This window comes from Chlamydomonas reinhardtii, chromosome 8, assembly GCF_000002595.2.
Source record: "Chlamydomonas reinhardtii strain CC-503 cw92 mt+ chromosome 8, whole genome shotgun sequence".
Classification (NCBI taxonomy): domain Eukaryota; kingdom Viridiplantae; phylum Chlorophyta; class Chlorophyceae; order Chlamydomonadales; family Chlamydomonadaceae; genus Chlamydomonas; species Chlamydomonas reinhardtii.
In genome coordinates, this window is record NC_057011.1 from 2,661,154 (window position 1) to 2,684,217 (window position 23,064).

Genomic DNA, 23,064 nt, shown 5'->3' on the forward strand with positions numbered 1-23,064 from the left:
CCAAGTCGTTTATTACATTATGACGAGTACGACCATCGCCACCCCTGACCATCACCTCCCGCATGTTGGTTGTACGGCCGTACGCGGTACGCGCGCATATCCATAGCCCACTCCATCATCAGGACTGCCGCGCATTGTATCCAAGATTGCATCTTAGTTACTAGGACAGCCCATGTCAGGGAGCATCCATGCATGATTGCTGCTCAGCACACGCTCGGTACATTCACAACTAAGGCACATTCGGGAAGGCGCAATGCGGGGTGGATTCCGTTACCGCAACCATGGATGGACACGTGTGTTTAACCCATGTGCCGCTATTGAACCACTGAAGCTCTGGGATACGCAGCCCCAACACCCTCTTGCCCCACCGTTCCCTAACCCTCGTGCCCCACCGTTCCCAAACTCCAACGCGCACAACCAGCCATCGCCGTCCAGCTCAATTGCGTCACGCACAATTGCTGTACGCATGCATCTCAGCCATACCAACGTCCGGCCCCAACCGTCCCATCATTGAAACCGCCCGCAGCGTGCGTCTCGCATTCCAACCCCCACTCAACTTGCAGCACCATACTGGTGACACACACGACTCAGCAACCCATTGCAAGCCCTTGCAAGCCCCGGGGCCCTTGGCGCCTGCAGCCACGCCACCTGGTGTGGTGTGTACGACACGTGCTGCTCTACCCGTTCCGCGAGTGGGGGCGGCCGCTCCCCGCTCCACGGCTGCTCGGGGGGGCTGTGACACGCCACGCGCATGAGCTCCTGTAGAGCGGCTTCCATCCATGAGTCTGGGGCGACCACAGTATCAGGCCCACATAGCTCGCCGGATGGCGCTGCCGACCCTGCCCCAGGCGCCGCTTGTGCTGATGGTGCAGCGGCAGCCTGCGGCCGTGGTGCCAGCGCCAAAGAAGCTGACGCCGCCAGCAGAGGCGGCGTGCACGAGAGCGGTGCCGCCTGCACCTGGATCTGCTGCTGCGGAGTCGGCTCCTGCTGCTGCTGCTGCTGCTCAGCCTTCTGCGACTGCGGAGCCAGCACCTGCTGCGGCTGCGCCTGCTGCGGCTGCGCCTGCTGCTGCTGCGCCTGCTGCTGCTGATCCTGCTGTGGCTGCGGCGCCGGCACCTGCTCCTGCTGCTGCTGCAGCCGCGCCCACAGCTGCAGGCGCCAGAAGGTGTCGGCCCGCAGCCCCTCGCACAGCTCGGGCAGGCTGGGCAGCCAGGTGTCGGGCGGCGGCAGGAGGCCGCAGGCAGCCAGCCAGGCCAGGGTGGCGCCGTTGCCGCAGTCCGCGAAGATGGCACGCGCCACGCTGGGTGACACGGCCTGCAGGCGAGGATATGAGATGGGGGCGGAGAACCCCGCAAGTGATAAGTTTGATCAGCTGACTATCAACTGAGGAGATGATGCCAAAATGCAAGGAAAGGAGCAAGCAGCATGCGCGAGGCCAAGCATTAGAGGCGCATGCTATGCGGGGTGCGGGGTGCGGCGCCACTTCAACGGCCACAGGTAGCCGGGCACAGAACCACAGGCGCACGCACCACACCACGCTCAGCAGCACGGGACGCACCTGAGCGAGAGCGCCGGCCCCCGCCTCCGCCTCGAGCCGCGCGGCCGCCCACTCCAGCGCTTCCTCTCCGCCGCCCTGCGCCACCGCCGCCAGGTCCACCGCCGCGCCGCGCTCCGCTAGTCCTTGCAGCACGGCGAGCCGCGCACCCGCCTTCGCGGCGGCGGCGAACACGCGCGACCACCGCGCCCTCCGCGCCGCCGCCTCGCGCTCCGGGCGCGCCTCCACCTCGGCCTCCGCACTCGCCAACACCACCTCCGTCTCCACCTCCGTCTCCACCTCCACCTCCGCACCCGCCACCTCCACACCCGCCAGCACCACCTCCACCAGCCAGTCCGCCGTGTCCCAGTCCCCGCACGCCGCCGCCTCCGGAGCCGCCTTGTCCAGCAGCTGCGCCGCCCGCGCCCGGAGGTCGACGCGCCGCTCATGCAACAGCCTGAGCACGGGCATGAGCGAGTAGTCCAGGTTGGCCCCAAAGAACAGGTCGTCCAGCGTGTCCTCATCCAACGCCGACGGCGCCTGCACCCGCAGGTGTGCCATGTCGACGCCGCACTCGTCCCACACGTACGCCAGCGCGTCGGCGGCCGCGCCCACAGCCGCGAACTGGGCGCAGGTCCGCCCCCGCGCCACGCCCAGCTCAGTGTGCAGGTAGCGCAGGCGCTGCAGGAAGTCTGGGCGGCCGCAGGTCGCGCTGCGCACCACGTCGCACTCGGTGTCATCAGCGATGACGGCCGCGCGCGTCCGCCGCGGGCCCCAGGCATTCCGCAAGAAGTCCAGCTTGGCCCGCCAACAGTCCGTGGGGCTGGCGGCGGCACCGTTAAAGAGCCGTGATAGCAGCTCGCGTGACTGCTGCGACATCATTTCTAGTATTTCTTCCGCGGTGTCAGTATCAGTGTCAGTGTCGGTGTGTGAGCCCCTGCTGCGGTGCTCCTCGCCCCCCTCTTCCTCTGACGCCCCCTCGCCCCAAGGGTCAATCGCCCCATCTCCTGCCCTCGATGCCTGCATCGCCCATTGCTCCGGGGGCCGAGCAGCAGCGCCCGCAGTGTCTGCGCTGGCGCCGACGTGGGGTGCTCGCCGCAGTGCGGCACCGCCAAGCGCATTGTCGCAGCCGCCGGGTGCAGGCGAAGGCACAGCCGCAGGTGCGCCTGTCGCACCGCCGGCAGCAGCGGCCTCGCCAGCAGCGGCCCCGGCTGCGGCACCACCAGCTGCAGCAGCTGCTGTAGCTGAGGGAGCGATCAGCGGAGCCTCCGTGGTGGCGGCTCGCACTGCCTGCCGCTCAGCGCGCGGGCGCCGCAAGTGTGGGTGATAGTGCCGCCGCAGCTGCTCCACCGTGCAGCCCTCTGCAATGGCGCCAAGCAGCCGGCTGCGCCGCAGGTCAGGTTCGGCATCCCCGTAGTGCTGCATGTGCTCTGGCAACAGCGGGAGTATCAGCTCCAGCAGACCTGCCTGTCCCGCCTGCGCCGCCTCGATGGCGTCGTGCTCGTCAATGCAGTGGCCACACGCCTGCTGCAGCCACGTCAGGGCTGCAGCCTGGCCCCCGGCACAGGCGCCACGGGCTGCCGTCACCACCGCCTTGCGCCTCGAGAGCGGGCTGTACACGATGTGCTGTAGCAGCAGCTGCAGCACGGGCACAGAGCCCGCTTGCCCCGCCGCCCGGAATGCTTCGAAAGTGACCGAACAGCCCTCGCAAAGGAGCCGGCCGCAGCAGGCCAGGCTGCCTGCTGCGGCCGCTGCCACCAGCACCTCCGGCGTCAGAGCGCCGCCGTGGTGATCCAGGGCCGCGCCCAGGCTGGCGGCGTGTCCTGATGCAGCGGCGAGGCATAGCAAGCGGCGGCGCTCGCGCAAGGACAGTGCGCGCCAGGGCCCGTGATGCCCCCAGTGCGCCACGAAGGCGTGCCCGGGCCAAGGCAGCTCCGCGCGATGAGGCTCTCCGGTGTAAACAATGGGATTACCTTCCAGCTTTTGGCCAAGCACAAGCTTGTTGTAACGTCCCAGGGCAGCTGCGGTTTCGCTGTTCACCAACTTCAGCGCGCCAGCGACGTCGTTGGGATGCAAGCAGCTTGCAATTTTCTGAATGAGCTCTGGCGATAGGTTTGAGAAGGTACAGCGCATCTGCATTTTCCACGTCGAGCAAGTGGGCATACACTATAACCTAACGCCGGGCAGGTGTATTAATCAGTTTGGCCGTTGTGGCTATTATGGTATTGTCTTCAAAGCTTGAAGTTTGCAACCATGCGACGGTCCATAGCTTCTGGATCCAAGTCAGACTCCCGCAAACTGTTCCAGAGAAGAATACGTGGTCTTCCATAAGAGCGTTTGGACATACGCTGTGCATTGCCGCATATGTACACCCGGCGGGGCTTAAAGCGTGACGCATGGCAAGTTGGCGACTTGGTGTGCGCCATACCAGGGCAGCTGTCAGGGCAACTAGTCGACGGTGGAGCACGTACGGGCGCTGATGCAGCAATAGAGAATCCGGCTAGACTTACAGTGTAATGGGTCACGGTGTTCCAAGGCCGGTGTGCCAGCTGTGCCGACATCGCAGAGCACGCTGCACTTGCCCACTCTATTTGCGGCTCCCAAGCATGCCGACTTCCAAACGCCATCACCGTATCAGCAAGAACTCGCACAGGTACTACCAATTGTTGTGTGCTTCTGGTCCTTCATGCCATCCGTACGTGCTCCGACTAGACACGCTAGACACGCACTCCTCAACATAAGTATAGCAGTCCAAAAAGTATATGAGCCCAACTTCACCGCCACCACCTCGCTCTAAGCGTTCCAGCGTCATCGTAATTACGTTGGTATAGTAATTTACGTTGGTATGGCAGTATGACAAGAAAAGGTGGCTCTCCCTTGCAAGGGAAAAGTGGGCTGTGCCGCCACGCCACGTCCTCCGTCTGAGGCCGAAGGTTCCGATACTAGCCTCATCTCCCGGACATAGCCGGGGTCGGTTTGTACAGGCACCGCCCGCCATATGTGCCCAGTCGCGCCCAGCTATCAAGCACTAGTGCAGCAGGCAGCAGGCCAACCAGACAGCAAGGAAAACACCCCTGCCGCTGCAGCTGACTGCCCGCTACGCCATCCTCGTCAGCACAGGTCGCTAACCAGACAACACCGGCAGGTCTCAACCTGCGCGCCGGCGCCGCTTTGAAGGCGGCGCCGCGCTGTCCTCCTCCACGTGGCCTTGTCCGCCCCCTCTGCTCCGAACATGCGCGCCGCCACTGCCGCTGGGCCCAGGGCCACACAGCCGCCAGGCCACCTTGCCCTCCTTCGGTTCTACCGCTCTTCACAGCGTATTTCCTTGTCGCAATCCGCAGTCTTATCAGCTTGATGTCATGCATTGTGGTACTTTCTGCGGCCTGCCGTACATTTATTGCTCCGGACGCCACCACTTCGCGACCCACATTTTGCGCCCCGCCGCCCCGCCCTGCCCTTGCATCCATCCAAAGTACGTCATCATTGTTACATCTTGGCGCCCTTGCTTCCGCCTGGTGCGGTCGAGCGCCGGATCACGGCGCGCGTGTGGCTCTTCACATCCAGCTCCGGCGGCACCAGGCTCAACAGAGCCGCCTGCGCCAATGAAGCATCGGAGGAAAGAAGGGACGCACCGTTGGTGTGTCATGCAGCACGACGCATAACTTGTGTGTCCGGAGAGTGCTGCGGTCTTCTCCTTCAAGACCCATCCACGTACCTGGCGCGTGGCGTCGCGTTGCAGTTTGCGCGTGTGCGGCCACAGCACTAGAATGAAGTAGCCGCACACCAGGCCGATGGACACCAGCAGCAGGATCTGCGAGAAGGCACGCATAGGAGGCGCGGAAGCAAGGCAAGGTCGGAGACTGGGAACGCCACGTGTAGTAACTTATAAAGTCAGCCGCAGGCAAGGGTTGGAAGGCATCGTACGGTACTCGGGCTCGGCGACCAGCCAAACAGCCCCAGCACGGGACACCGCGCGCACCCCACAGATCATCCGCAGACCACCAGGGCAGGCACACCGCGCAGGCCGGGCTGGCAGCCCGCGGCAGGGAATTCAGCAGCAATGCGTTCCGGGGGTCAGCCCCCGCCGCGAGGTCAGGAGGCAACACCGGGAGGTCAGGAGGGAGGGCCGCCTCCACGCGGTGAAGGTGAAGGTTTACTATGCCGTCCATTATGTGTGCGTGTGTATGTGTGTGTGTGTGTGTGTGTGTGTGTGTGTGTGTGTATTTGTGGACGGGCACGCCGTGAATCAAGCTGCACTACGCGTGGTGCGGTGCGATGACGGGCTCGTCCAAGGCTCAGTGGCGCATCAGAACCCCCCCCCCAAAGTGAGGCCGCATCATGATAGCGGTAACCTGCTCCTGACAGAGCCGGCGCTCAGTGCTCCCTCTCTCACCGTCTGCAGGTTGGCGACCTGGTTGTAGCGGGAGATGCTCCAGTCCACAAACAGCTGCGCGCCCTGCTGCAGCCCCTCGTACAGGTCCGCGCCCGCCACCGCCGCCATGAACGTGTACCTGAGGCGGGATGGCGTGTTGCAGGTGGTGGGCAGCAGGCAGGGACATACAGGCAGGAGAGATACAGGCACAGGCAGGGCTGAATCAAATACGGCAGTGCCCATGTTGCGCCATGGGTTCTGTCACCGACTGGCTGGTCCTATTGCTGCATGATACGGTGGTGCAGCGCAACGGCCGAGGGCCCATGATGGAGGGAGGAAAGAGTCGGCCGCAGCGGCGGCAATACTTTGCGTTGCACAACCTGGAACACGTCAGACACAGGGCCCTACCTGGTGCCGTTGTAGGCCACGTCTACGTCGTCGTCCTGGGTCAACAGCCGCATCTCGCTGATCATGCGTCTCACCTGCACCCAGTGACGTTCGGGATGATCTATCAAAACGTCGGGTCTACAGGTACGGCACATGGCGGTTGACCGGCCCGACTTACAGCCGTGCAGGTCATGGCTTGTGACCTTAACGGGGTTCAAGTTACTTTTTGAACACCACGCAACCATACGGTACGGTACACAACTACTACCGTACGGTACCCACCAACGTATCAAGGCCGTTGTGTGTGACATCGTAGTACTGGTGGCCGGGCGGAAAGCACGTGGTGGGGTCCAAGCGCAGGCAGCCCTTGGTCCGGAAGAACATGAGCGCGAAGGTGGTGGAGGCGAAGGTGCCCGCCGGCGCGACGTGCTGGAACCTCGACCCGATCTGCAGCAGCCCGGCCGGCGGTGCCTTTTGTTAGCTTTCGCCGGTTGGGAGGGGCAGCTAGCATTGCCCCGTCCCAGCCTCTCGACCGCATCCCGGCTTGCAGATGACGTTAGCGATCCTGCACCCTCCACTGACCCGTGCCTGGACCCAAGCGACCGCTTCCCCAAAGCCCGTCCCCGCCAGCAGCTCACCATGGACGTGGGCAGGCCGCCGTACATCAGGGCGTCGTACTCGCTCTCGAACAGGTCCAGCTCGTGCACCAGCATCGGCCGCCACAGCGCCTTGCCCACAGAGTCGTCCTGCGGCCAAAGAGGGGATGTGTTAGATCAGCATGCAGATGGCAAGCAAGTCGACGCCTTGTGAGTGTACGTTTGCGTTGCGGGGTGCAGATGAGGCGGTTGCCGCGGTGGCGGATGCCGCAAGAAGATACGACGTCGAGGAAGGTAGCCGTGCGGCGCCATAGCCTGTACATGCGGTGCAGCGGCTAGCTGGTGCTGTGCGCCACACGCATGCACGCACCTGTGACACGAAGGCGAAGGCCATGGCGCGGATGCGTGTGTAGCGGTAGATGATGTGGCCCGCCAGGTTGAGCGAGGCCAGCGGCTCCTGTGTGTGTGTGTGTGTGTGTGTGTGTGTGTGTGTGTGTGTGTGTGTGTTAAAAAACGAAACGAAAGCCTGTGTGTGTGTGTGGGGGGGAGGGGGGGGGGTCACGGCGGGGCGACACAGTTGGTAGCAGCCAGCTGACATTCTGCGACACGCATGCTCCCAGCGTGCGTGTTCTCGATGCGGAGAGACCTTAGCACCCACCCCACCCCAACATCTCCTGCGCAGCACACCTGCATGCCTTGCAGCTTTGCAATGGAGATGGCGTACACGATTACCACCGCCAGGTTCCACAAGAACATGGGCGCCTGCAGGTCAGGGTGGGAGGGGGTATTGCTACCGGCGCAAACTAAACCGAACCCAGCGCTGAAGAGCGAGGAGCAAAGCGTGGCCTATGCTTTTGCACCGGAGCGGCAATCGATGGTCGTCCCCATCCAGCGAGGGGGGGGGTTGTAGATACCAGCCCAAACTAACCGAACCCAATGCAATGGGGGGCAGCAAGACTGTGTGCGCGATGCTGCCGACCGTGCCATGGCAGCGGCAGACCCGTGCCACAGGAGATGAAGAGGCGCGGAAGCGGCGGACCCAAGGGCCGAGCCCCGCGCACCATGAACTTTAGGACGCTGAGGTACGAGGGTTGCAGGGTCTGCGAGCGAGGCGCGGGGCTAGGTTGTGAGGTGATTCAGGTTTCCAAACAAGCCGGCGGCGGTCACTGCAGGTTCAGCAACATGTTGGCCGGCAGGGACCCACAGTAAGCCCCTGAGTAACCTGGCTACCCCTCACTCACCTTGCCGTTGATGCGCAGCGGGTTGTGCTTCTTGTGGCCGTGATGATGCGAGGCCTCCCGCGCTTTCTTGGAGCCGTTCAGCTGCATGGGCTTGACCAGCCCTCCGCCCTGGTGGCACCACATACAGGTAGGATATGCGACGGTTGTCAGGATTATTGCACTACTCCAATCCCTGGGGCAAGGCACATGTCCGTATTCTTGCGCACGACGCATCGCGTTGTCATGCCGCATCGCGCGCTTACCTGCTTGAAGCTCCCCGAGTTGCGGCCCTCTGGCTGGCCGTAGCCTGCCGCCACCTCCGCCGCCGCGCCCACCGCCGCCGCCTCAGCCGAGTCCAGCAGCTGCTGCTGCTGCTCCTCGTGTGACCTCTGCTGCAGCACCTTCAGGTCATCTTCCTCAGGCGGCGTGGTCACACGGCGGATGACGCGCTTGGCAGCGTCAGGTTCAGACGTACCATTGGCGGCCGCAGCAATTGCGGGTGTCGCCGGGGAAGCCTCCATGCCCGTGGTGCTGGCGCGCCGGCCATCGGCCGCGTGCGAGTGTGCCGCCGCGGCCGCCTTCTTAGCCTCGTCTTCATCCCCGCCCACGTCGCTGATATCGTCTTCATCCTCGTCGTCACTACCATCAATGATCTGTATTGCATTGAGGTTACCGGGTTTGAGAGCACAATTCTTATGCAACAGTATGGCCACGCGGGCAAGCAGCCGAGTCCGCATCATGGAGCAGATGCACGAGGCGACGCACCACCACGCGCACACACATGCAAACCGTCGACCCTTCGTGCCCATAACAAGACATGCAAAGCAGGGCCTCATCACCTTGATCTCGGTGGTGGCCAGCTGGCGCAGCACGGGGCCCGGCAGGCCCAGCATGGCTAGCATGCCCAGCAGGCGAGCCCGCTCCAGCCGCTGGACCAGGAGCATCTGCGCACGGCAGGTGGAGGGCGTGGGCGTGGGATGCAAGACAAGCGCGAGCGGTACGAACAAGCCAGTGCCGGATGGACCAACAAGCACCAAATTCCACCAGACATGCGTGATGCGTTGGGTTGCACCGACCTCCCACCACTCCTATCCCCGATCCCCTCTAGGGAGCCCGTCACCGGCTGCAAGGCCTCTTTCCCTCCCTTGATTGACTGGCTGCTGCTGCTCCGCCACACCTGGTAGCCGCTGCAGGCCAGCTGCACCACGAGCGCCTCCACGATGAGCAGGATGAGCAGCTCGCTGCGCAGGTGTAGGATGGAGTCCCACGCGCTCGACACCAGCAGGTCCAGCGCCGCGGCGTAGCCCTCGAACAGCGGGCCCTGTGAGCAAATGTGGTGGAGCCAGTCCGGGGTTGGAGATGCGGTATGTGGCCCTGCCCGCAACGCACACAGTCTAGAGCACTGCGTTCGCCGGGGGAAGGAACAGGTTACGGCTGCGGCTGCAAGCACGTGCGTGCCAACCACTGTGACCCGACTGCAGATGCGAGTAGTGGTGCTCACCAGGCCGTTGTGGACGACGAACGCGTAGTTGCGGTGGTACCTGTGGACCGCACCGCGGCGTGGCAAGCGGTGTCGATTATGCCATGCCGGGCACACTGCGCGTATAGTGGCAGCAGCCAGAGCAAGGGAGCTATACTGCACTCTCGACACACACACACACACACACACACACACACACACACACACACACACACACACACACACACACACACACACACACACACACACACACACACACACACACACACACACACACACACACACACACACACACACACACAAACACACACACACACACACACATACACACACGCAGACGCAGATGCAATGTTTCCCTTGTGCTCTTTCACAAACACACACACACATATACACACACGCACACACACACAGACACACACACACACACACACACACACACACAATGCTGCCCGCCCGACCCACCTGTACTTGTCCTTCTGCGCGGGCATCATGTACATGGCCTCCCGCGCCGCGGCGATGAAGCGGTTGCCCAGCTCCCACGCGCCCGCGGTGTGGTTCTGAACGCTCGGCGGGTGCGTGTCCAAGAAGACTGCGGGCGGCGCGGGGCGGGGTGGGTGGGCGATGGCATTTGGAAGTGGCGGCGAACGGTGTGTGCATGCATGCATGCATGCGTGTATATGGCAGAGGCAACAGGGAGCTGGCAGTTGGTATGCGGCCAAGGGTAGGGAGCGGAATGTGCGTACGTGGTGACGGAATGTATGCCCTAGCACTCACCCACCATGCGCGGCCTGGCTAGGAGGCAACCCACTCACCCTGGTAGACGAGCTGGGGCTTGGTCCAGACGTTGTACACCTCCGGTGACAGCTTCACGGTCGTGCTGTCCGAACCACCTAGGTACACATGCTCTGCGAAAACGCGTCGCTCGGCCGGTCAGTCCTCCTTCGTGCTTCAGTCGACTCCTTGCCTACCGGTACTCCATGTTCAGGATTGCCATTGCCCAATACCTCAGCTGCGCACACAATCACGATGATGCGAAACGCCATGCGGCCGCCCGCCGCCGACTCACGATGGTACTCCTCCATGAGCAGCAGGTTAGTGACCATGCGCGTGACCGTGTGGTTCATGCTGCAGCGTTGCGTGGCAGGATGTGAGGTCCGAAGGGCTGGAGTGACGTACGGAAAGACGGCTAGTGCATGCGGTCCCGCAAACGAAAAAGCCCCCAAGCCCTGACCACAGCAGGCGAGCGCCTTCACGCCTCCGCCACCGCCTGCCCTGCACCGCCTACCTGTCGGCACAAACTGACACGGGTGTCACGTTTGCGCGAGCGCAGAAGGTCCCGATCATCACGCGGGTTGCGACCAGCTGAGACCTGTGTGTGTTTGTAGTGGGGCACGTGCTGGACAGGATTAGGTCTGGGTGTCAAACTTTAACCCCTGTCCAACCCTAAACCCCTTGTGCGACCGGCTGCTGAGTTTCAGCACATGGCTGTAACCGCATGGGGTGGAGAAGCAGTTTGGGGTGGGAGAAGAAGTTTGCTGCTCACCTGTCCATAGTCTGTGGAGTTGAGGCCGCGGACGTGAAACACAAGAGAACCATGCAAGAGGAGCAGCAGCGTTGAGTCACTCAGCTTGGGTGAAACTTCAATGGGCGCAATGTGTGCGGCAGAAACAGGAAGCGAGTATAAGCGAACACATACCAACCCCTGAAGACATGCTCACGTTGGCCTGGTTCTGGACCTGTGGTCAGAAGGGCATTGCAGGGCACACGCGGCAGCAGTCAAGTGCAAAACAAACGGTAGCTTCGTTAAAGGCGCCGACACTAGTAACACAGTGTGTGTAGTCACACGTGTACCCCTTGCATTCCGGTGTGGCCAGTACCAGTATGGGGTGAGCGACACGGTTGAGTGTGCTTGTACCGCACACATGGGCCCACCCATCCGCCAGTCCACAAAGCAACTCACCATGTAGATGTTCCTGTGCTCCAGCTTGATAAGGTAGGTGATAAGGACGTACTGCGCAAACGGGGGTTAGCACATCAACACTGTTTAGGATGGATCGGCGGCAATGCAGTAAGTGCAGTTGCATGGGTGCAGGCGGCGGGCCTATTAGCCCTGACCCTGCCGGCGCGGGTGCGCCCACCAAGTCGTGAGTGAGCATTACAGGCGGTCCCTTCCCAGTCAAGTCACTCAAATACCCCGGGCCCAGCCAGTCTAAACCTCACCGAGATGATGTGCATGAGGAACATGGCGGCGATGATGCCTGCGGTGGTGTGGGCCGCATGGTGCGAACGGCGCGGCGCAACACGGCCAGTGAGAACAGGCGGCCAAGCCTAAGCGGGGGGATAGCTGCATGGACCAAAGGCGCATGCGGACACATGCTTGGATGGTGGGCTGCACTTACCGTACGCGTGTGTGCGCAGCCGATTGATGTGGGACATGAGCGATGGCCCAAGCAGTAGCCTGCGTTGCAACGTGTTTCAAGGGGTTTCATCGCGCATACCCAGATCCAATACCGTAACATGTAAGAAGCAGATCGAGCGTAGCCTGGCGCAGCACTCTGCGTTGGTCAGGTGCGTCCTCAATCCTTGATCACTCACTCACCTGTTCATGGCCTTGAGCAGACGGCCCCGCCGCGCGTCCACCATGACCTCCGTCGTGGCGGCAGACTGGTCCGTCAGACCTGCGCCGCAGGTGAGGCACATGGTTCAGAAGTAGGCTCACACGACATGGCGACACCGCATTGGATGCATTGCATGCTGGAGAACACTGGCAAACCATGACTTTTATGAATCCAGCGATCTTGTGTCTACGCAGCATGCGTGCTGCAACTCAGTCACCTGAAATGGCGCTGGCAGCCTGCGAGCCGCTCGCGCTTGACTCGGCCTCGCTGCCGTTCTCGCTCCGGTCGTCCTTGCCCTTGCCCTTGCCCTCCCCGTCATCGTCGCCGCCCGAGCTTGATTCGTCGTCCTCCGCCGGTCCCTTTTTGCCCTTGCCCTTGCCTTTGCCCTTGCCACCCGGCGGCGAGGAAGAAGCCGCCAGCTCACGGCCGCCAGTCGCTGCCGCCCCCGCGGCATCACCCATGAGCGCCGGCAAGTCGCCGTGACGCGTCGCGCTGCCACTCCGAGCTGCGAACTTGGCGCTCGCAGCCGCAGCGTCCTCGCCGGCCTCGGCAGCTTCCGGGATGGCGGCCAGGAGCGTGGACGTGGCGCGCGGCGAGGTCAGACGCTTGGGGTTGCTGCCGGCCAGGTCGGGCAGCAGGGACTTGCCCGAGACCTGCTTGGACAGCGTGCGCACCCACTGCGCCACGAAGTCCGACTTGTTGGTGGCCTGGCGGACATAGGAACGGTTGTGGTTGCAGGCATCATCAGGCGCAACATGTATGACAGGCAACATGACGGGCGCCACCCGCATTTGCGGTTTGTGCCCAGTCACAAAGTGACCAAGGAGGCTCGTGAAAAACGCTCGTGACACCCCACCGCAACAAGGCAACCCCACCTGGCGGTGTAGGATTGCAGCGTCGGTCCCGTCGGCCTTCGGCTCCTCTGCCTCATCCTCATCCTCATCCGTCGCGCTGCTGCTCTTGGCCGAGCCCGACTCGTGCCCATCGTCATCCACGTCCTCGCCTGTGTCGCCGCCAGCAGCGTCGGGCTCACGCGCCTTTTCGCCGCCGCCGGCCTCCTCGTTGCGCGCCGGCTCCTCCTGCTGGCCGGTCGGCGACGACGCCCGGGCGGAACGTGACGCGGCCAGGACGCGCCGTGACTTGCCTCCCCCAGCCACCCGCCTCGCCGCGGCGTATGACTGTGCATCATCGTTGTCGCCATCGCCCGCCACGCTGCGACCGGGCTTGACGCTCTCCGTCCCGGCCACCACGCTGCCGCCGGCGTTGTCCAGCTTTAGCAGCTTCATGAAATCCACGTGAGCGCCGGTGAACGCCGTGTCGGGGTGCACCGTCAGCGTGACCTTTGGCCGCCCGCTGGGGTTCAGCGTTTGAACGCCCTGTCCATGGAAGCGACAGCGGTGCGGCCGGGCGCGTATCACACACCACGAATGCTCAGCACCGCAGGACCCAACCGACATGTGGGTCGCACACAGCCCTGAAAATGCATGCCAGTCCTTGCCATGCTTGCGCAGCCGGCGCTCTGGCCCACCTGACAGCAGCAAGAGCGCCCGTCTCTCTCTCCCTTTCTCTCTCACTCCCTCTCCCACTCTCTCCCTCTCTCACCTGCACCAGCAGCCGCATAGTGCCGCTGTCCGGGTGCGGCCCCACCAGCGCCAGCGTGGGCGACACCACGCCCTTGTCCACGGCGGTTTTGAGGCTGCTCCTCTGGTTGCGGTGGTGGCCGTGCGCGGCGCCGGCCGTGGCAGCCACCAGCTGTTCCCACGTCGTCACGTCAGGCGGAAGGTTCAGGTACCTGTCGGTGAGCGCGGCAAATCCGCATACAGATCAACATCCATATCAATGGATGGCCATAACCCCATCCAACACCGTCCAACACCATCCATATGTCCGGCATGGCTGCCACCGTCCACCCAAACTTGACGTCCCAACACTCCGACCCTGGCCTACCCGGCCCCGCCAAGGGGCCGCCCTTCCCGGCATCCGCACCCGCACCCCCACCCGCACCCCCACCCGCACCCGCACCCACGTGCTGAGGGGCTTCCGCATCATGACGGAGGAGGGCACGCCGGTGATGAGGCCCAGCAGTGGCGACACGCGGCGCAGCGTCAGCGCTTCGTCCAGCTCCACCACCCCCGACAGCACGTCGCGCCGCCACAGCGTCAGACGCACGCGCATGCCTGTGACTGGGCGCGGGTGTGCAACAGTGCGCCGGCGCACGCCGGAGGCCCGCGTCAGGCTTGTGCGGGTGCAAGGAGATGGGGGGCTGCAGGTATGTTGCAGGTATGTTGCAGTTGGTGTTGCTTCTTACCAGCGGTGTCGGCGTTTTCGGTCTCTGCCGCCTCAGCCTCCTCCTCCAGCTCCACCTGGCAAGTCACACACACAAGCACACATTACCCCAAGTCCTACGTAGGAAACGGTATGGCGTAGACTGTGGGATTGTGTGGAGAGTCCCCGCCTAACTAGCGAACACGGTGGCGCACCTGCAGGCACGCCATGACGGCCGGCGGTGGCTTGCGGGCACGCGCCTGCTGCCCCGGCAGCGGCGGCAGCTCCGCCTGCTGCTGCTCCTCCTTGCTCTTGGGCTTGTTGATTTTAACGCGCAGCGAGGTGCCTACACGCAATTACATGCAAGTGTGTCGTCGCAAGAGAGAATACCAGAACTGTGACCCAGACCATCCCACGGATTACAAACCATGAGCGCTCCGGCTTCCGAGCCACGAACCATGATGCACGCACCCGGCATCTCCTGCTCCTTGAGCAGCAGCGCCAGAAGCATCAGCTGCACCTGCGTGTCACCGCTGCGCTCGCACCTGCGCGAGGTGGAAGCAAGCCGCAGGTGGGTGAGGGGTGAATGAGGGCGTTGCTACCGGACATAAGCCCCGTGAGACCAACAACAGGGTTCAGAGCGGTCCGCCATGATTGCCAACCTACCAGCCAGCCTAGAAAGTATTACGGTAGTAAGACGTGCTGAGCCTTTTGCTGCCCGCCCGCCCACCCGCGCGCCTCCCTGTCGGATGTACCGAGACCCACCACTCAGCAAACATGTCGCAGAAGTCCCACACGCCCACTCCCAGCAGCTCGCGCGCGGGGAAGTTGAACAAGGTGGAGTCCAGCGGGGCAGCCTCCGTGACGCGGCCGGCAAAGTCCAGCGTCAGCGTGATGCGCTTCTCCGCCAGCACCTCCTCAGCCGTCACCTTGGTCACCTGGGAATTTACAAGACAACGCATGTGTGAGACTGATGCCATGCTCAGCAGCAGCGCCCCATCCAGCTGTCGTCCAGCGCCGCCCTGCCCCCTCCGCTCCGCCTGCTCCCCCGCCCCACGCACCTTGACGACGTGCATGGTGACGGGCGGCGCGCCCTGCACGTCCACCTGCTTGGTGTGCACCGCCAGCCGCACAGGCACCTGCGCGCCCGTCTCCGCCAGGAAGTGCACCACCACGCCCGAGCGGCAGGAGCCGGGCTTCACCTCCTGAGGCACGTCCTGTGGGGTTGGTTCCGGGTTGCATGGTGCGTGGAGGCAAACAGGCGTCGGCGCGTAGGTCAAGTGGCCATGAGCGCAACCCGGACGCGTAGGGCGTCGTGGCGTAGGATGTTGCAAGCCTTCACGTGGAGGAAGCGTGCATTCCCGGTATTTCCTACGGCAGCGTTTTCGGCTACGCTCTCCGCACGCACGCACGCACCTACCTTGACCCATCGCTGGTGCAGCGTGTTGAAGGGCGGCGGCAGCAGCGCGTCCAGCTTCATGCCGCTTGCCATCTGCCGCATCGAGTAGCCCAGTAGCATCGCCACCTCCAGGCTGGCAAACTTGAGGCGCATGTGCGTGTCTACAGCATGTGCGTGCGGGAGCGCGGTCGGGCGGGCAGGCCGGCGGAAAGGGCGGCGGGAAGCCAGGTCGTCGCGGCGGGGGTGGTGCTGATGGCCATGGGTGGAAGTACGTCGTCGCTCGCCGCAGAGAGCCAAGCTGGCCGCGACAGGATGAACCCCTCAGCCACCTTTCCCGCCTACCTGTCACCAGCACGCCCGCCTCCTCGCCGTCCAAGCGCTTGCAGTTCAGTACTAGAATGCGCTGGCCGTCCGTGCCTGCTCAGCAACACGGCAGTCACATGGGCGGACAGGTTTTGAGCGGACACGTTTTTACCTCAGGCATCATTGACACATGCGCACCCCCGCCAACCTTCACCACCCCAGCACAAGTATCGCCCACCCTTTCACGCCCGCTGCCGCACCTGCCAGTCCCACCGCCACCTCCAGCGCCAGCGGCTCCGGCAGGTAGCGGTGCACCAGCTCAAGCGCCGACACCACCACCTCGCCGCCCTCCAGCTCCGCGGCGGTGGCGGCCTTGCAGCGCTCCAGCAGGGCCTCCACCGCCTCCGCCGAGACCGCTAGAGCCAGCAACGCATGGCCCACCTGAACACACGAACACGAAGGCACGAGCATCAGAACGCAAGTGACGTGGCATTGGCATAGCGCGAACCAAGATGTGAATACGAAAGACGAGTAAACGCGTGAACGAACCCGCACGCAGGCGCAAGGAACCCAAGCAGTCAAGCACCCAGACGAGCACGCACACTCTCGCACACGCACCAGCTCGCCCTCGCTGCGCCCCACCGCCGAGGCGAACTGCTGGTCGGCGCAAAGGAAGGTGCCGTTGGGGCTGAGCCAGGCGCGCATCACGTGCGGGTTGGGTGGCAGCGGCCGAATCACGCCCAGGAAGATGCTGTCGCTGCCGCTGCCACTCAGCTTGGTCACGCATAGCTGCAGGAATAACGAGCGGATGGAGAAGGGACAGGGACTCAATCAGAAGCATGCACATCGGATGCCCCTTCATGCGGTATGCCGCAAGCAAGCTTGCGCGCCACCAGCGGCAATTGACAGCCCCTCACCTGCACGGGAAACACGTAGCGCTCCTTGTGTAGGGCCACCACTTCGCGCACACTGTCCAGCATGTGTGGCTCTCCGCCGCCGACATAGCGCTGCGGGAGGGCGCGGGACAGGTAAGCACGTTCAAATGCAGTACCGTATGAAGATGGAATCAAAGTGACGCCGTTGTTTCGGCGAGCTACACGCGCACTGGTCGCTTGAGGGGCCTGCAAAACCCGCACCTGCATGTAGCCTGGGTGGCGCTGGCTGAAGGGCTGCGGCATGAGGGCGGAGACGTTGGTGCCCTCGAGCTCAATCTTGGCGTAGCCAAAGGTCTTCTGCACCGCCTGGCTGACCATCATGATGGTGCCCTCGGCGTCCACCACAATCACGGCGTCGTCCTCCATGGACATGGACGTCAGAAAGTCGGGCTTGCCGCTCTGCAGGCGGCAGCAGTGTCATGTGTGCGTGCAGCAGGGCGCAGGGTTGCCAGCTTAGGGTTGTTCGCAGCACAAGACAACTGCAGCGTAGCCAGCAGCGCAAGGGGAGCGCGCCAATTAGAAAAGAGAACATGAGCAGAATCGCTGCCCCCGAGCTCACCGCAAGGCCGCTGTTGATGTCAAGCGACAGCAGCGCGTCCGCGCCGCCCTGGCGGTTGGCCTCGCCGTACACGCGCGACGCCGCGATGTGGTCGTGCCGCACGGTCTCCAGGAACTTGCCGTAGCAGCGCAGCAGCTTGCCGTTGCCGGGGTAGCGCTCCAGGACACGCTTGTACACCTGCATGCGCGTTAGCAGGTGGAGAGGGGAGTTACAGCAGACCGTTGCATGTGGGCCAGCAGGCAGGCAGGATCGCATTGACGGACTGCTGGGCGCCAGTAACGGTTGTGCAGCTGAACCACGCACGGCGTTCGGCTGCGGTAAGGAGCACACGCCGTAGTGGTAGGTGGCCCGGCAGGACTGGCGCATGCCGAGCCATCCATTGCAGCCGACAGTGGCAGGCGGTGGCGCACCTACCTGGTGAGCGCGGGTGACGGATGCCTCCAGTGTCTCCATGGCGGCGTCGATCTGCGTTGCAACGGAGCCGTGTGCAGGGAGGTGTGTGGTCTTGCAACAACCGCACGGCCGCGGTGCAAAGCGCCAACGACCCACTTCCCACTCCCTCACGGCCCGCACCCACCCACCTGCGACACCTTGACGTTGGACCGCATCATCATGGCCCACAGCTCCGCCTGCGTCAACAGCGCGTCCTTGTGCACACGCAGCACGGCCCTGCACATCGACAGGCGCCGAGTCGGGGAGCGAGTGCGTCCTTGTCACTCCTAGTTCTCCAGGTGCACGCGCGGCTGCTTGGAGGAGGGTGAAAGCAGGAGCGCAGCCCATAGCAGCAAGTCGATCATTGCACGGCGACCCTGCTGCCACCCTCTATCTACCTGAAGTTGCGCTTGAACTCGATGTAGGCCTGCAGGTCCATGCCGCCGTCCTGGCTGTCCTTAAGGCGCTTGGAGGTCTCGTTGGTGCAGAAAATCTGCGGGTCCGCCGGTGTGGGGGTTTGTAAATACCAGCCCAAATTAAACCAAAACCAACTAAAACGAGCGGAGCACAGACCGAGGTGTTAGTGGCAAGCGATAATACTTATGGGGGGAATGGGCACGTGCGTGCTATTGTAAATCTGACCGGTGGCGAAGGGCGCGGCAAGGCGGTTCAAAACCCGTAACCCTGATCTCCGCACCCCTCTTCCCTGGTAGCACACACGCCCTCCCCCGCAGCCCCCTGCACCCCCTCCCGCCCGGGCACAGCACGCACCTGATAGCGCTCGACGATGTTGGGGTTCTGCTTGCCCGCCAGCTGCAGCTGCGTGCGGGCCGCCGGGCCGTCCCGCTTCACCTCCAGCACGAAGTTGGCGTAGCTGCATGCGGACAGAAGACGGCGTAGGTAAGCGGGTCAGCCAATCACGCGCGGATGCCGAACGGCAAGGTTGCGAACACCGCGTTTGATGAGCGGCAATGGTGGGCACTGCCAACTAAGCGGCACCCAGTTTGGCCGGAAACAAAAGCGCAGGAAAGCCCCCCCCCCACACACACACACACAAACTGACAGGAGCAGCAGGAAGGGCGAGTTTGGGAAGTACGTCTGGCCGGCCCTGATGATTGTCTCGCCGTGCAGCGCCGCCGCTGGCACCACGTCACCGTCGTTGTCGTAGTGCCGCATCACACGCGCCAGCCGCTCCACCTCCTCCATGGACTCAAACTTGTGCACCTGCGGTCGTGTGGCCACCGCGCGCCGCCAACACGTTTGAGGACAACGGGCAGCAGGCAGGCAGGGTTTCCATATCCCAACTTCATCGGACAGAGGCGTGAGAGATGCCCTCATGGTATGCGGGTTGCCATGTGCAAGGCACACAGCAGCTCACCTTCTGAAGCTTTACGCTGGGCGGCAGGTCCTTGAACTTGGCGGCCGGCCGCATGACGGCCCACATGTGCAGCGCCGCCAGGGCCATGCCGCCGGCAATCACCGGGAACAGCGCGTACAACACCGTCTGGGGAAGGGGGATGACGTGAGAAGGTGGGCGGACGCGGGGGTGTGAAATAGCAAGGTAGGGGTCAGGGAGATGCAGGTGTTGGGATAGGTTCTAATAAGTGCGGAAGCGGTGCGTGGCCGTCTGCAGTCCATATCGCCTGCGCCAATGCGGCATCTCTGGCATGCTGTCAGAGAGGTCACGTCGCACACACACAGCGAACATACCTCCGTGTTATGCTTGAGGAAGGCTTCTGATGGGTGCTTGGCCAACGCGCTTATGACCAGCACCACACACGGCACCATGATGCCCGCCCAGAGGCCCGACCAGATAACGTTCACAGTCTGGCGGTAAAAGGGGGTCTGCAGCGTGCACATGCGCAGTATGTACACGGACGGTTATCAGATGGAATCCAACAATTACTCCCCAAGACCGTCGCGGGCCATGGCGGCTTGGGAAGCTTGTCACGGAATGGACAGGAGGAGCCAGACAGCTGAAAGTACAAGTTACTACAGGGCAGCTTTCATGCGACCCACATCGCCCACTCAATCCCTGTGTGCGCTTCGCTGGCCTCCATCCCGGTCTAGGCAGCGTCCAATCACGTCGCAAACCCCCCACACGCCTGCGCTCCCACCTTGCGTGTGTTCCACCACCACACCAGGCCTGCTGCCGCCAGCATGCCCATCGCCTGGACGCGGGGGTAGGCGTCCAGGTCGGCAGCAAGTGTGATGAAGATCGCCTTGGCCTGCGGGTTCGGTGGGCGATAGGGTGCGAGCATGTCAGATGCTGCGCAGGGGTGTAGGTTCTATGGCAGCGGGCACCGTGAGACGAAGACACACGCCGGTGCAACGTGACCTCAGATCGCCGGGCCACAACGCCTTGCACCCCGCGCCAGACCGGGCCAGCGCCCTCCAGGGAAAGCCGTGTGTCTGCAGCCCAGCCTACCGCCAGGATGCGCAGACGCGTGTAGGCGGCGGGCGACGCCATGACGCCGTGCGAGGCGGGGTTGAGATCGCAGGAGGCGATCACGAACAGGCAGGTCACGGCCAGGAACACCACGCCCGTGGCCATGGCCACCATCATGTGTACAAGGTGCGGCATGCCGACGCAGGCTACGAGACGAGGCGGGGCATTGGGAGGTCAGGGGCTGGGCTCGGGGCATCGGGAAGGTGTGTCGCGTGGAGACACGGCAGGAGGCACGTCAGTCACAGAAGGCAGAGACGGCCAGGCCTAGAAAGACATTCATTCGGGGCAAATCACAGTGCAACGTGAGGTTGCGCGGACACTTACAGACGTCGGTGAACCACATGTGCATCCCCGTCTTTCCGAAGTCACTGCAAGACAACACGGACAGTAAACGGTGAACAGACGCTGGTGCAGTTGCATGGTCGTGTCGTAGCCACGGGGAGCTTGAGAGCAGGTACTAACCAGTCAGCCGTGTAGATGAGGTAATCTGCAGTCAAGCGACACACCAGGAAACAATCAGCACAGCCCGCGTCAAGATGACGGACAGCACAACCAAGCCCACCGCAATGAACTTACCAAAAAACGCCACATAGCACATCACGTAGATGACGTCGTAAATGACTGCGCGAATGCGAGCGGGCATGTTCAGAGACCGTTGGCGCACTGCCAGTGAGAACCCCAGCGCACCACCCGCCCACGGCCCACCTCCGCCGTCTCACACGGCCGAGTGGCCCACGCCTCCCACGCACCGTGCAGCAGCATCGCCGCCGTGCGCAACCACTTGGACTGCTCCGACTTGCGCATGGCAAATGTCAGCCACACCAGCCCCACCACGCTGATCCAAACCAGCGACACCATCACGTAAAGAACCTTGACTGCAGGCCGCACAGCGTGTGCACACATACAGGGGGGCGGGGCAGGGCAAACAGGAGGGTCAATAATAGTAGAGGCTGGCGTTTGAGTTCGAGCGCGTGTGCCTGGGGCAGGTGCTCTAGATGGTAACAGTGGCAAGGGGCAGGTCCTGACTCAGGAGTGTGCAGCTTGACTGAACTGTTTGTGTGACAGAGCATGCGGTGCTTGGCTTTCGTTCCATAGCCAGCAGTAGGCCCCACTCACTGTACGTGTCGTAGCCGTACAATCGCACGATAGGCACACGCCACAGCTGCACACATGATGAAGTTCGTGTGGTCAGGCAGGCAGTTGCGGTTGGCAAGAGGGGCGGCTGCAATTTGGAACCTGGGCCCGGTTGCGCGCTGCATGTCCCTACTCATACTTTTGCCACCTGCCCCCTGGCAGCCCGATCGCTCACCGTCCAGCGAACGAACTGCCAAATTGGGTTCGTGTGGTCGATCCGCCACTGCAATGTTGTACATTAGGAGGCGGAGCGTGTCATGTTGGTATACATTTGTCATGGCTTGTCCTTTTTCAGGTTGTAGGCTCCTTGTTGGGGCCGCGGTTCCGTGGCTACACGCGCATCCTCCATCCCCCTTCGTTCTTCCCCATGTGTTTCGGTCAGTAGTGGGGCACGCGGTCCCCTGCGCAAAACTTGACTTGTGCAGGTACGAGAATCAGGGCTGAGGCACATCAACTTACCAGGCTGAAAGTCGTATTGAACGCCACGAGAAAGTTCATCTGCATGTTCGTAACGTACACTCTTATGATTGGGCGCTTGCCAGGCGCACGCATTCGCAGGTTGCAGGATCAGTTCTCCCAAGGCCCGTCATCAGCACGCGCTCACCAGGAACTCGAGCGTGGTCCGTAGCACCGACCATTTCCAATGGGGCATTACATTTTGCTTGACAAGGGTGTACATGCCTGTTCAGCCATGACGATTGAGATGAGGGTGGCGGGTTCGGGTTTTACACTGCGAACTCTTGCATGGTGCATTAGTAATGCTGCAGCAGTGCACGCTGCCAACTCATGGCCGCCCCGCTTGCGCTCCAGATCATCGCATGCCCAAACGCATGTCCATGCTCACTCACATGCGAACACGCCCTCCTGGATGTTCCGCTTCTGTTCCAGCACTGCACATCAGGTGAGTCGGGGGTTTCAGGCACAATATGGTAGGCAAGGCGCTAGCGATGAACAGAACGTAGCCTCCCGTCTCCCATCACATGCACACGGGGTACTCACGATCCGTTTCATCGCCATGCTGCTGGTCACCGAGCCTGCAAGCGAGTTTGCGGAGGGAACGTAGGGCTTAGTGAGGCCGTGCCGACAGCCCGCGAACGCCAGCGTCCCGACCTTCGCTTTAGAAACTTCGCGTCCGCTCGCTGCGAGCTGGTTTCGCTCCCTCCACCACTGGAGGTCCCCGTGCCGGTGCCCCGGCTGGAGCCACCGTGGCTCGAGGCTCCGTCGCCACTTTCTGACATCGCCCTCGGAAGTTTCGACTTGAGCCAAACTCCTCCCTAGACTTAAAGTACGTTGAGTCCGCTCATCCAATCCGAGGCAACGAGATGCCTGTCAACCGATAATATATGCACAGTGGGTCGGCAAGGCGACTCGCGCTACCGAC

At 62.9% G+C, this 23,064-nt stretch overlaps 2 protein-coding genes across 2 annotated transcripts; both read right to left on the reverse strand.

Annotated features, from left to right (window-relative positions):
- Positions 1 to 3,852, reverse strand: CHLRE_08g373150v5 (uncharacterized protein). Its single transcript, XM_043065067.1, has 2 exons — positions 1,559 to 3,852; positions 1 to 1,314 (listed from the first exon to the last, which is right to left on the reverse strand). Exons 1-2 carry the CDS (start codon positions 3,671 to 3,673, stop codon positions 553 to 555), a joined length of 2,877 nt encoding a protein of 958 aa, XP_042922068.1. The 5' UTR covers positions 3,674 to 3,852; the 3' UTR covers positions 1 to 552.
- Positions 3,853 to 4,028: 176 nt separating this feature from the next.
- On the reverse strand, positions 4,029 to 23,002 carry CHLRE_08g373200v5 (uncharacterized protein). Its single transcript, XM_043065068.1, has 60 exons — positions 22,794 to 23,002; positions 22,683 to 22,717; positions 22,532 to 22,573; positions 22,288 to 22,364; positions 22,143 to 22,181; positions 21,859 to 21,906; positions 21,666 to 21,711; positions 21,299 to 21,424; positions 21,126 to 21,170; positions 21,012 to 21,036; positions 20,874 to 20,917; positions 20,529 to 20,695; positions 20,218 to 20,328; positions 19,811 to 19,945; positions 19,479 to 19,604; positions 19,164 to 19,324; positions 18,872 to 18,974; positions 18,499 to 18,593; positions 18,250 to 18,337; positions 18,083 to 18,133; positions 17,669 to 17,845; positions 17,311 to 17,508; positions 17,092 to 17,181; positions 16,793 to 16,963; positions 16,435 to 16,615; positions 16,214 to 16,288; positions 15,893 to 16,032; positions 15,534 to 15,689; positions 15,238 to 15,410; positions 14,944 to 15,017; positions 14,688 to 14,818; positions 14,516 to 14,570; positions 14,234 to 14,384; positions 13,810 to 13,999; positions 13,083 to 13,583; positions 12,425 to 12,914; positions 12,189 to 12,267; positions 11,989 to 12,047; positions 11,810 to 11,847; positions 11,550 to 11,600; positions 11,308 to 11,325; positions 11,133 to 11,143; positions 10,875 to 10,958; positions 10,656 to 10,714; positions 10,402 to 10,494; positions 10,052 to 10,178; positions 9,611 to 9,650; positions 9,287 to 9,430; positions 8,949 to 9,053; positions 8,373 to 8,762; positions 8,131 to 8,238; positions 7,951 to 7,989; positions 7,577 to 7,651; positions 7,260 to 7,346; positions 6,932 to 7,039; positions 6,576 to 6,740; positions 6,315 to 6,388; positions 5,928 to 6,045; positions 5,250 to 5,345; positions 4,029 to 5,128 (listed from the first exon to the last, which is right to left on the reverse strand). The coding sequence occupies exons 5-60, from the start codon at positions 22,179 to 22,181 to the stop codon at positions 5,021 to 5,023; spliced, it is 6,639 nt and encodes a 2,212-aa protein (XP_042922069.1). The 5' UTR covers positions 22,288 to 22,364; positions 22,532 to 22,573; positions 22,683 to 22,717; positions 22,794 to 23,002; the 3' UTR covers positions 4,029 to 5,020.
- Positions 23,003 to 23,064: the final 62 nt, after the last annotated feature.

Excerpts from the sequence above, each read along its gene's own strand:
- CHLRE_08g373150v5 (XM_043065067.1), bottom strand. The coding sequence starts at position 3,673 with ATGCAGATGCGCTGTACCTTCTCAAACCTATCGCCAGAGCTCATTCAG. Across the intron at positions 1,315-1,558 it reads GGGCCGGCGCTCTCGCTCAG|GCCGTGTCACCCAGCGTGGC; the intron begins GTGCGTCCCGTG and ends CCTCGCCTGCAG.
- CHLRE_08g373200v5 (XM_043065068.1), bottom strand. The coding sequence starts at position 22,181 with ATGAACTTTCTCGTGGCGTTCAATACGACTTTCAGCCTG. Across the intron at positions 17,182-17,310 it reads GCCACCCAGGCTACATGCAG|CGCTATGTCGGCGGCGGAGA; the intron begins GTGCGGGTTTTG and ends GCCCTCCCGCAG. Across the intron at positions 9,651-10,051 it reads GCGCAGAAGGACAAGTACAG|GTACCACCGCAACTACGCGT; the intron begins GTGGGTCGGGCG and ends TGCGGTCCACAG.